Below are 13,165 nucleotides of genomic sequence, written 5' to 3'. Positions count from 1 at the left end.
AGAGAGAGAGAGAGAGAGAGAGAGAGAAGCTGAGCCAGAAAGAGAAGTAAAGAATAATGTTGCTTTAAAGTACTTGCAACCATGGTATAAGGGGTCACACCTGACATTCTTCCTGTTCCTCCAATAGGACAGCGGAGGATAATCAGCTTCAGTATCTGACAATCGGCATCCTGATTCCTACGAGGTGGAAGTCAGACATACCTCCTGCCTTTTTATCAGTTCTGACACGCGCTCTCCTTCCCACAGCACTCTTTACTTCCCTCCTGGGTTCCATCATTTCTCACAACGCACAGACTACACTCCTTACTCACAGTTATGGAGTTTGCCAGGGAGGAAGAGTTGCAATTGACAATCAGAAGTGCTCAGGATACAGAGGCCTGCAATCAGACCAGCCTCATCTCAGTCATTTTTCAGAAGCATGCTCTTGTGGCCTCCGGCTTCTCAGTAACATAGCTTCCTGGCCGCTGCTCTGCTTGGGCATGTGCTACAAAGCTCTTCGTGCTCTACCTACAAGTACCCAGGCACCTGGGAGTGACGTGGGTTAGATGTTAGGCTGCTTATCGCAGATTAGAAGTTCAAACTCATCAACAGTTCCATGGGAGAAAGATCATTCTGTCTGTTCCTATAAAGATTTACAGTCTCGGGGTCTGTATGAGATGGAATCCACTCTTTGGCAGTGGGTTCTAAATTCACGGAACCCCACCAGTAAGTCTTGGCCCCAACGTGCTCAGCTCCAGCTTTGGCAAACCTAGCTGCCCTGTTAGGTGCCCAAGACAACCTGCTCTGGCAGGAAGCCTCCTTGAGAGCACTCAGCTTTCTTGCTCAGTGGAGTGGGCCAGAGCCGGACAGACTGCTCTGCTGCTGCCATGACCTCTGCTTCTTACCACCTCTGATGGCACAGTTTTTATGTCCTGGATCAAGGATAGGGGTCCGGGAATTCAGCACAGAGAGCTCAGATCCAGTGATCCACTTCACTCCTGGATCATCATCTTCTTCTTTTTTTATGTTGTTTTTCTTTTCTTTTTATTAGTTTTGATTTAGTACATATATCAAATCATTACATAGTTCAATCATGTCAAGTAGAATTGTAGAATTGCTATCACAATCAGTTTCCAAACCTTTTTCTACATGTACTCCTTGATACTATCTCCCTTTTACACACACCCTCTACACCCCCTCCTCGTGAACCCCTTATTCTACTTGCTGCCCCTATAGGTTCATCAAACTTGGGTTTTCTTATACAAAACATTGGAAAGTATATAACACAGCTTCAAAAGGGTGACTTCCATCAACATAACACCTCTGAGATACACTCTAGTATCTCAGAGTGTATCAACACAACAAACAAACAAAAACCAAAGAAACCAATACAAACCAAAAAATACAGAAAAAATCTGGAAACCAGTTCAGGTCCAGCCTGCATCATAGGGCGAATCTCCTGATAAAGTTCTAACTGTTCGGGTCAGATTTATGTCTTTGATCTTCAACACTCCTCTCTCCCAAGCACTCTGGTTAGTGGTCACTTTCCTCCCACCCCTCAATTTTAGGTAGGGGGAGTTCTCCAGAGGCTTATTTCCTCGGGATCTTCTTTTTCCATGATAGTAAGATCCCACTTTCTGTCTCAGGGATGACTCATTTTCAGTCTAGGAGGATGACAAAATTGGCCAGTCCCTAGTTAGGGTGCTACATATATTATTTGCATAGTCCCTTGCCACAAGGGGGCTTACGCATTATTTACACTATTACCTTGTTTCCCCGAAAGTAAGACATCCCCCGAAAATAAGACCTACTTACAGTTTTGCCTCTTGTTGAAATATAAGGCATCCACCCGAAAATAAGACCTCCCTCAAAATAAGGTCCCCCGAAGCTACCGTAACTCTGGACTCTGGACTGTAGCAGTGGGCGCCACTGCGTGGCTCACTGTTGGCCACAGCGCAGCCGGAGCAGACAGGAAGTGCGAGGTCTCTTTTAATAAAACAATAAACAATAAATGTGTACCGTATTCTTCTTCATGGAAAAATAAGACATCCTCTGAAAATAAGACCTAGCGCATCTTTGGGAGCAAAAATTAATATAAGACACTGTCTTATTTTTGGGGAAACAGGGTAGCAATCTATCCATCCCCACCCCTCACCCCCATGGACTCCAAACACCTCATGTTTGCACAGTCCTGGGCTCCTAGCGGTGTAGTGGGTACAGGTTGGGCTGAAACCCACAAGGTCAGCATTGGAAACCACTGGCTGCTTTGCAGGAGAGAGAAGGGGCTTTCTACTGCCATAAAAATGACAGTCTCAAAAAAAAAAAAATGACAGTCTCAGAAACGCACAGGGGCAGTTCCACCCTGTCCTATAGGCTCCCTCTGAGTCAGCGTTGACCTGATAGCAGTGAGTGAGACCCATTCCTTTGATGGGAGTTACAAAGACAATGGCTACAAGAGCAGGTTAAGTGATTGACTGCACTATAGTAACACTCTACAATGGCTACTTCGGTAACATGTTCATTAAGCCTGCATCTAGTTGACATGTAAATTCGTATTTAAAAGCCAATCCCTTGGGTTCAAATACTAATTACTTGTTAAAGACATGTACATTTATACCTCTAGTTCAGGTCTCTCCCTGGAATTCACACAGTAGTTGAAACTCCACCAGACACCTCTACTTTAAAGTTTAAAAGACATCTCAAAACAAATACTGGGGAGGCCCCAAAATAGACTTCAGGCTAGAATGGGCAATTCCTGGAATCCTCCAGGACTGGCGGGGAGGTAGTCATAAAGGTCAGCAGACAGATCAGGAATTATGTAAGATTTTTCGGGGATTTTTTTTTGATGGTTATTTTTTTCTTTTTTATTCAATCTTTTGTTTTCTTTTCATTTTGTCTCCATTATTGTTGCTTTGCCTACTTATATAAGATAGGCATGGGAAGCAAGCCTAAGGAGAGAGCAACGGACGGTTCTGGAGGGACTTGGGGGGAAGAGGAGGCAGGGGAGGGATCAGTGAGCAAACAACGCCATAGACAGCGGACAACTAGGGCATTAAAATCAATAACAAGGAGGACATCGAGATCCTGGGGGTGTTGGAGCAATAGCAATCTAGCTGTGAGGAATTACTCATAGGCAGAAGAAGGGGAAGCATGATGGTGGGGCAGGAGGAAGGTAAAAGGAAACAGGAAAGATCTAGGAAGCAAAGCTATGGATACAGGTAGAAACATAGGTGTGCACATATGTAAATATATTAATTCATAAAAATAGAGGTATTGGCCTATGTATATATATTTATATGGCAGAGCAAAGGCCTCTGCTCAAGCCCTTTCTCAATGCAAGAACACTTTGTTCTAACAACCTGGCATTCTGTGATGTTTGCTGTGTTAGTCTGGATATAGAAGCAAATCCATAGACACTCATATGTGTATAAGAGACAGCTTTATATTCAAGATCAGTTGAATATTGAGAAAACATTCCAGCCCAGTCTGATATTGGCCCATATGACCGATACCACTCTAAAGTCCCCCTCACACTCACAAAACACATGCAATAATGCTGAATGCAGGAAGATCACAGGTCAGTGAGTGGGAAGTCTTGTGGATTCAGTGGTGGTGTAAGCATCCCATCACTGGACAGGCTCTCCGTGGCTTCTCCGGCTCCAGAGGTCTGGCTCCATCAGCCTCTCTCCATGTGTCTTCTCCACAGGGATGTCTCGCAGAGAGTGAGCATGTGTCCCACCTCTAGCGAGACATTTATCTCCTTAGTGCCTCTAAATAAGGTCATCAAGCTACTACCTGAGTGACATGGTAGATTCCACCCCTTCACTCTGAATCCTCAAATTGACACCAGATTATGTAACTACCACACTTACCCTTCTGGCATAATCACTGAAGACAAAATGCGTGTATAAGCAAATGTGGTGAAGAAAGCTAAGGGTGCCCAGCTATCAAAAGATATATTATTTGAGGTCTTAAAGGCTTGAAGTTAAACAGGTGGCCATCTAGCAGAGAAGCAACAAGCCCACATGGAAGAAGCACACCAGCCTGTGCAATCATGAGGTGATGATGTAATCAGGTAACAGGCACCGAAAGACACCAAACAAAACAAAATCATATTGTTGAGAATGAGGGGGCTCAGAGTAGAGACCCCCAAACCCATCTGTAGACAATGGGACATCCCCTCATAGAAGGGTCACAAGGAAGGATGGGTCAACCAGGGCACGTATAGCACCAATGAAACACCATATTCCTCTGATTCTTTGAGGCTTTCTCACCCCGCATCATGACCCCCGTCAAGCCTTTCACTGCAGGCTAGACTGGAGCATGTATACTGGTACAGATAAGAGTTCATGGCATATGGAATCCAGGTCAGATAAATGGGAATCTCAGGAACAGAAAAGGGAGTAGTAATACCAAGAATGTAGGGTAAAGTGGAAGAGAGGTGGGGAAGAAGGGGGATCTGACTACAAAGATCGACACATAATCACCCACCCCAACCCCTGAGGGGGACAAACAACAGGAACCATGGGGGAAGGGAGACAGTGATTGGTTTAAGATATAAAAATAATAATTTATAATTTATCAAGGGGTCATGAGGGTGAGAAGGGAGGAGGAAGGAGAGAAAACAGAGCTGATACCAAGGGCTCAAAGAGAAAGTAAATGTTTAGAAAATAATGATGGCAACATATGTACAAATATGCACAAATTTGCTTGATAAAATGATGTATTATAAGAGCTATTAGAGCCCCCAATAAAATTATCTTAAAAAATAAAAATAAAGACATCTCAAAGTTAATGTGTCTAAATTGGAACTTTTATTTATTTTTTTGGAACTTTTCATTTCACTCTGAAATAGTGACTTTCATCTTCCGTAGCTCAACAAATGGTAGCAGGATTAACCAGTTCCTAAAGCCAAAATCTAGGATTCCTTCCTTCCCTCCATCCCCACAATCAATCATTCAGCCACTCACCAGTGCTGTTGGGTTTACCTCTAGGTTATCAATCCATTATTACATAATCCCTATCAACTGGACTACTGCAAGCCTTCCCATTGGCTTCTTTTCTGTCATATTGATCCGTACAGCCGATTTCCCATAAGACGTGAACTAACAACTGATGAAGAGGTGTAATAGATTCATTATGCTAAACGCTGCCCCTTCGTATATGTTTGACGTTTTCCAAGATTGAAAAAAAATATTCTTCAGATTGTTATTTTACTTCTCTGTTGAAAATCTTATAAGACTCTATGGTGCTCAGAAAACAATCAAAATGTCTTACTTAGGCCTGCCCTCTGCTATATCCTCTACCAGTAAATATTCTCCTCCAAAGCTCCTTTCAAGACTGGCTCCTCCTCTTCCTCTGGTCTCAGCAAAAAACTGTCTCCCTGGAGAGGCCTTTTCTAACTACCCTGTCTAAATTAGGTCCTCTTCTTCCTGGGGGTAATAGTTCCACACTGGGCTGTTAGCTGCAGGCTCTGCAGTTCAAAACCACCAGCTGCTCTGAGGGAGCAGACTGTAATTTCCGAGACTAATTTTTTGTGGAAGTAGAAAGCCCTGTCTTGCTCCTGCAAAGCAGCCAGTGGTTTTGAGTGCTGACCTTGCGGATGGCAGCCCAACACGTAATGACTCCACCGCTAGGACTCCAGTGACTGGGGAGGACTGTGCAAACACCACGTGACTAGTCCATGTGCTCGTCTTGTGCTCATGTTCTACTCCGTGAGGCTTTCCACGCCCCTGAGAGTCGGTCTCAGAAACCCACAGGGCACTTCTGCCCTGTCTCAGACGATCACTAGGAGTTGAAATCAACTCAATGGCAATGAGTTTTGTTTTGCTTTTTCTCCCCACTATTACTCTGTCATGAAATTGTTAGGTACTGTCAATTCCAAACTCCAGTGTCCCTATGTACAGCAAAATGAAATTCTGTCTGGATCTGCACCTTCCTCCAAATTGTTATGTTTGAGTCCATGGTCGCAGCCCTTTTTTCAGTCCATACCAGTGAGAGCATTGAGAGTCGTCCTCTTTTTCTCTGCCCCTTGCCTTTATCAAGCACGATGTCCTTCTCCAAGGACTGTCTCTCTGAATGCCACGTCCAGTACACGAGACAAAGCCTGGCCATCCTCACTTCCAAGGAGCACTTCTTCCAAGACAGATTTGCTTCTCCAGCACCTTTTCCTGTTCTACAGTTTTCAACACAATGTATAATTTCCTATGTTTTTTACATAAATGTATTTGTTTATCCTGATGAAACTAATTCCAATGAGTACTAGGAGATATTTGAAGGGACATGACTATTCATATTCTATTCTATTCACACTATATTTTAATTCTAATTAATTGAAACATTGATAGAATACAATTAATAAGCTTCATAAGTGAAGACCTATACGATTTTAATCAGGGTAGTAATTTTTAATTTTTTTATTGAGAATTGGTCAAAGGTTTACAGAGCAAATCAATTAAAAAATTATTTTATTGGGGGCTCGTACAATTTCTTATCACAGTCCATACATACATCCATTGTGTCAAGCACATCTGTACATTTGTTGCCCTCATCATTCTCAAAACATTTGCCTTCTACTTTAGCCCTTAATATCAGCTGCTCATTTCCCCCCCTCCCTCCCCACTCCCTCCTCCCTCATGAACCCTTCATAATTCATAAATTATTATAGTTTTGTCATAAGTTATACTGTCCGACATCTCCCTCCGCCCTCTTCTCTGCTGTCCATCCCCCAGGGAGGAGGTTATACTTAGATTCTTGTAATTGGTTCCCCCCTTCAACTCCACATTCCCTTCACCCTCCAGGCATCGCCCCTCTCACCACTGGTCCTGAAGGAGTCACCTATCCTGGATTCCCTGTGTTTCCAGTTGCTATTTGTACAATGTACATCCTCTGGGCTAGCCAGATTTGCAAGGCAGAATTGGGATCATGATAGTGGGGGGAGGGCATTTAAGAACTAGAGGAAAGTTATATGTTTCATTGTTGCTACCCTGCACCCTGGCAGATCAATTTTTTATTCAACAATTCATGCTCATTTTGTTTCATGTCATTGATTGTAATCCCCGCAATATATTATCATGTTATCACTTCTACCCTATGCCCTCTGTTTCCATTCCCCCTCATTTTCTGACCTTTCCTGACTTCTGAACTTTGTCCTGGGTAAATTCTGCCCTTTTTTTTAGTTTTGTTTTCCAAAACCATTGAGAGCGCTTACAGATATACCATTTCCATAGTTCAAGCACACCAAGCAGTGCAATTGCTATTACAACCAGTTTCAGAGAATTTCCTTCCTTCCTGAACCCCTTGATATCATTTCCTCTTTACCTTCTCCCCCCCAAATTCACCCTTTTGATCTTAAATGGTTGATTATTCCAAGAAGTACACATCTCCTTAGTGCCCTTGCTCTTCTTAAAGCCCCTCTACATTGTTTGGCTGAAAATTGAACCACTAGGGTGAATTCCATTTCAGGGATAAAGGGTCATTAAGGACCATGGCATTGGGGGTTCCAACAGCCTCCATCTGACCAGAAGGCCTGGGTGCTTTTTACAAGTTTGGGTCTACATTTTTCTCCCACTCTATTCAGATCCTTTTACTGTGCTCCCTTTGAGAGAATTTGGTAGTGGTAGCTGGGCACCCTCCGGTTCTTCTGATCACCCAAACATGGAGGCTGAGTCTTCTTTGAACAAATTGTTTTCAAGTATCATTGATTCTCTTCACGTTTTTTTGCTCCTTATGGGAAAACACCAATAATGGCACCTAACGCCAGGTTGCTGAAAAGCATTAAAAACTCTAGACATAACCGTAGAACATCTTCTTTGTGGACTATGTTGTGCCAATTGACTTGATGTCCCCCAAGACTATAGTCCTGAGCTCCCAAGCCCAGCCATTCATTCCCTCAAGATGTTTGGTTCTGGCTAAGAAGTTTTTATAATCTTGCCTCCCATGCCTATATTATATTCATAGGTATATTGGGAGCATATATAAATACCAACGAGGAACGAAAAGGAGCCCGATGGGGCGGTGTGTTATGCATTGGGTTGCTAAGCACACATCAGCACTTCAAACCCACTAGCTGCTCCAAGGGAGAAAGAAGAGGCCGAGTCTGTCTGATCCTGTATTAGAAATCCTAATGAGCGACCGTACTCCATCCTATAGTTGGCATGTAGAAATAGCCTCTCTCAAACCTATGTATGTTTTAGGTATAATCCCATTCTCCTTCCCACACCTGTTCAGTATCCACTGGTCTATTATTATTATTACTGTTATTGTAGGATAGTGTACATAGCAGTTACCTTTAACTCTTAACTCTTGTACTCTTCCCAGAGTCTCCCATTATCTTGGTTATTTGGAGAGTCGCTTATTGTAATTACAGTTTTAGAAAGAGAGTAATATAAAGGGTCAATTAGAAGAGAGATCAGAATTAGAGTTAGCTATCTGAATATCCTCTCTTTGATTCTGAATTTTCATTTTTAAAAAAAAAAGTGGAATGATTTTAGGTGATTTTTTTTATTTAAATGTCTAACTTTCTGGAATTATGTTCTATATTTTTAAGAGTCACCTCTCCAGTCTCTAGGACTGATATATTTAAATTCTGTCAGCTGTTAAATTCAGGCAACTCTCCTAGCAGGTGTTCCTCTCCTCTGTGGCTCTTCCCCATGAATCAGTGTCATAGGACTCACCTAAATCGTGTCACTTCAGCTTGCCTACCAAATCATGGAGGAGTTGAACACTGTGTGCCAATCATTTGAAGAATGCCTCTGGAATGACTGAATTTTAGAACTGGAAGATATTGCCCAGATCATTTAATAATCTGACGCTCTGATGTTAATGGAGTTGATGTTAGGGCTCTGACAGATGAATTGATTTGCCTTCCCTCCAAATAGCCTAATTTCCTAATCTGGTATTGCAAATCTTACCTTAAAAAGGCCCACAAAGAATTCTATGGTTTGCTAGTATGCTACCGAGATCTTAACACGGTGCTTTTATTTCATAAATCTACTATGTTCATTATATTAAAGATAACTCTTTCTACTCTGACCGTCTTTTCCTTTGCGTCTTCAAGTTAAGTCTCAAATTCTTTGAGTCATTCCCATCGCTTCTTAGGTGTCACAATCTCAGTATTCTTTCTTTTATCTTTTTATGTCTTGCTTTACCAACGGAGAAACTAATAGTGCATGTTGTCGTTAGCCACCATGGATTCAGCTCTGACATAACAGAAGACTACACTGCTCTGTTGTTAGGCAAACGCATGATCAGCTGTGATCCACAGATCACAGAACAGACCACCACGTCTTTCTTCCGGGTCCATTGTATCACATGAACATGTGAACCTCCACTGACAGATGGGGGTGGTTGTGGATCCAGTAACTGGGTAATTAAATCAAGTAAATTTCATATTTGCAAATCCATGAAATCTACTATGCCCATGGGTATGACAATCCAAAGATGGGTTAATACTTAACATAAATTTTTGTTCTATTTCTTGGAAAACCTACTCATAGATTTGATGGGTGTTATGAATAAAGAACATAGACATTTTTCAGGTACAATAAATGGGTACCCATCTTTCCCTAGCAACTGATAATGCTGTAGGCTATTGTTAAATATATAAAGATTTGCCCTGCACTATACTAGAATAAAAGGTCATCCTTGAGGGGTGGAGGGCTGAATGTTTTCTGGACTCTAGAATGTTTGGGGTATGAATGCCCAGTCGTTATAACTGACTTTGCCCACAGATACATAATCACTGTTGCCACTGCTTACCCATGACCTTGCTCTCTTCCTTGTTTCTGCCCAGTGCTATCAGAAGCTGATGACAGTCTAACTTGTCTGTTCAGACAGTGATGATCTTTGACCTGCTCCTAAGTTGGGGTCTTGAAATATATCCTCAAAATGATCAATATGCTGAAAATGCTGTCCCTAATCACTCTTGTGGGACAAAGACAAGGCTTTCTACTCCAGGAAAGAGTTACAGTCTTGCAACGGTACAACTCTTCTTGATGTGACCTACCGAATTGTATGATATGTGAATTATATGCCAATAAAACTGCTGGGGAAACATATAAAAGAGTGACAGTCTTGGAAGCCCACGGGGGCAGTTCAACCCTGTCCTATAGGGTCGCTATGAGCCAGAATTTAGTTTGGTTTTAGCCACTCTTTTGACACAACCACACCCAAGCCATTCCAAGCGGATGAACCTCCATCCTGTTTTAATAGGCGCAGGGAAGAGATTCCATAACCTTTCATCATCCTTTGTTGGGCACTCACTGCGGGGGACGTCCATCCCTCCCTGCTGTATGCTGACACCCTGGCGTTGAAGCCCATCGCCTCCCGAGCGCTGAGACTCAGCAGAGCAGTCCCGAGCACGACCCTCAGCCCCGAGGCCAGGAAGGTCAGGGTTCCCGGGGCGCCCTGGCTGCCCAGGTGAGCCGAGGTGAGGCCGCGCGCCGCGTGGTGAGGGGAGGGTTGGGCTACGCCGCTCTCGCGAGAGCTGGCAAGACACGGGTGGCCGGGGCGGGGGCGGGGGCGGGGGCGCGGGCCGCGCGGGGCGGGCCGGAGCAGCGGCGCGGCAGTCGCGGCGCGTCCTCGGAGGAGCTGGCCGGCCGCGCGCTCTCCGCCCCCGTCCCTTCTCCCGCGGAGAGATTCGAGCCCCGCGCTCCCACTTCCGCCCCCTCGGCCGGCCATCGGAACTCGCCCGGGCTGACGAGTTGCCGCCGCGGAAGAGCCCACGCACCTCTCCTCCTCCTCCCTCAGCTGCCCGACCGCCCTCGCCCCGGGCACCGCCGCCCCGAGGCCTCGCCGCCGCCGACATGAGCTTCTTGTTGTAAGTAGGCAGGCCCGCGCCCGGCTTTGTTCGAGCGCGACCCCGCCGCCAGCGCCGGTGCCGGGGAGCCCGCCCGCCCGGCTCGTCGCCGGCAACCTGCGGACCGTCTCTTGGAGGGCGGCCTTCTCCCTGGACCCCGAGGTCCTGACACACCCCGCTGGCGGCACCCCGGTTTCTCCCTCGCCCGACCTTCCTTCCTTTCGTTCGTATCCCGGGGTTGGTGGTGTGTACGCTCTCCCTCGTTACCTCCCACTCTGCCGCGTGACTCGCTCCCACCGCGTGCGGGGCCGCTTGCCCGCCTCCTGCCCGCTCGTTCTTGATGGATTGACCGACTGATTTATTGCGCTGGTTCCCTGGCCCCGGTGACAAAGCGCCGTGCTCTCACGAGCACTGCGCTGCCCCATCGCCCGTCCGAGCGGTAGTCAAGTGCTCGCCTGCGAACTGCAGGCGCTGCTGCTGGGACTTCGTCTATCTGCTCCTGGACACATTGCAGCCTCGGAAAACCCAAGCGGCAGTTCGACTCCGCCCTCGAGGGTCACTCTGAGTCCGAATGGACGCACTGCTAATGAGTTGGGTTTGGTGGGTCGTAGGCCGCGCAGTTGGGGTGACCACTTTGGAGGCAATGCCGACAGGAGGTGGCAGCTTGGTTCTGGAGGACAAGGGTCTGCAGCAGCTTTTTGCTTTCCCGAGAGACTCCTTTCTCTCATCGTGGTTTCCCTGAGACGTAGGGGCTTTTATCTTTTTAGACAACCACCAAATAAGGGTCTGAGTAGCGGGCACTGGGCTGATTAGGTTGACAGGGGAGTTGTTTTGCAAAGTCATTTGTCAATGCCAATTTTAGTAGCACATTTCTTGCATGTCATTCTTTCACTTATCATTTATTCCAGACCCATTTGAGAGGGGAAGGGTGGGGAGATGGGATGGCCAGATGGAGTTAGTTATTGGAATAAGGAGGCAAAGGACCTTCCCTCCAGTCACCCTAAAACGGGAGCTTACACTCTGATGATTCCACTTTCGAAAGCTTCTTCGAGTTTCCCACGAAATTTAGTCCATGGTTAGAAAAAGTTCATTAAAAAGTGGAGGAATTTTCTTTGAGAATTGTGGAGAAAAACAGCGTTTAAGGACAGGTTTCTTTTCTGTTCTCCACCTGCCTTCATGAGAAAAATGGCCTTTGAAGACTGCTTTCTGTTCTGTCTTCCCCCTTCCACATCCTTGAATACTTAGTTATCAAATTGGTATCTGAATCTGAACACTTTAATATTCACACATCTAGAATGTAAATTCTTTTCACGGCATTCAAGCAAAATTGAGCTGTCATAAGAAGGCAGACCTCCAGGACTTGCTAGTATTTTTCGTAAGCACGGGACCTGGTTGGTATCAACTTGCCTATAGTGTTTGATTTTTGTGAAACCCTTTTGTTAGGCTCGTCTAGAAGTGGACTCCGAGTTTGCCAAATTGAAATCATGAAATGAGAAGGCTGTGTAACTTTAAAGACGTCTTTATTTACAGTTTTAATGTGAATTAACATAAACAGGCATCTGTACTTGAAGCGTGAGTACAATCCTATAATGCTGATGTTTGATGCTTTCAAGAGTGTAAAGGCTGTGCTGGAAATAGTGATGTAGATGATTGTGGTGGCTGTTGATGTGGTTGGGTTGGGTCTCTTGGAATTCATAAACTAAATTGGTCCAACTAGGGAAGGAATTATATTTGGCCGAAACTAGGGGGTGGAGAAGTCCCTCATACTATTTTATGAATACCAATACAATAAGAGCCAATTTTTCAAGGTTTAATAGGAAGGAGCTCCTGTGGGCTATTAACTGCAAGGTCAGCAGTTCAAAACCACCAACTGCTCTTTGGGAGGAAGACGGGTCTTTCTACTCTAGTGAAGAGTTAGTTTCAGAAACTCACAGATGCAGTTCTACTCTGCCCAGTGGGCCTGCTCTGATTTGGCTCTGACTTGATGGTAGTGTGCTTGGAGTTTTTTGGTAGTGTTTAATAGATTCAGGGTGGGGGCGGAAGGGGACAAAGAGTTGATATCAAGGAGTTCAAGAAGCAAGAATGTTTTGAAACTGATTTTAGTAGCAATTGTACAATACTGCTTGAGTTTATGTAACTGTGGAATGTTAGGATATCTGTAAGCACTGCCAATAAAAGAATTAATTTAAAAAAACTGAAAAATACCAGAATAGATACAGAGACCTACAGAGAGAGGGGAGACAGACATTGGAAAAGGAGCCATGTACAGGCAAGGAAGCCAAGGAATGCTGGTAAACATAAGAAACCAAGGGAGAAGTTCCTAGAAGGAATCCACACAGCCAAAGCCCTGGTTTGGATTTTTCACCTCCATGACTTTGAGAAAATGAA

The 13,165-nt window shown here is 44.8% G+C and overlaps 1 protein-coding gene across 1 annotated transcript in view; it reads left to right on the top strand.

Annotated features, from left to right (window-relative positions):
- The first annotated feature begins 10,640 nt into the window (after positions 1 to 10,640).
- Positions 10,641 to 13,165, top strand: part of MOB1B (MOB kinase activator 1B) — a 76,578-nt gene continuing 74,053 nt past the window's right edge. Inside the window, exon 1 of the mRNA XM_045284176.1 lies at positions 10,641 to 10,798. Coding sequence (XP_045140111.1) covers positions 10,785 to 10,798 — 14 coding nt within the window. The 5' untranslated portion in view covers positions 10,641 to 10,784. The remainder of the gene's footprint in view (positions 10,799 to 13,165) is intronic.

Source organism: Echinops telfairi, unplaced genomic scaffold (genome assembly GCF_000313985.2).
Source record: "Echinops telfairi isolate 266 unplaced genomic scaffold, ASM31398v2 ScPeMD7_7468;HRSCAF=8506_0, whole genome shotgun sequence".
Taxonomy (NCBI): Eukaryota; Metazoa; Chordata; class Mammalia; order Afrosoricida; family Tenrecidae; genus Echinops; species Echinops telfairi.
Note: the sequence above shows the minus strand (reverse complement) of the source record. Positions and strands in the feature narration are given on the sequence as shown.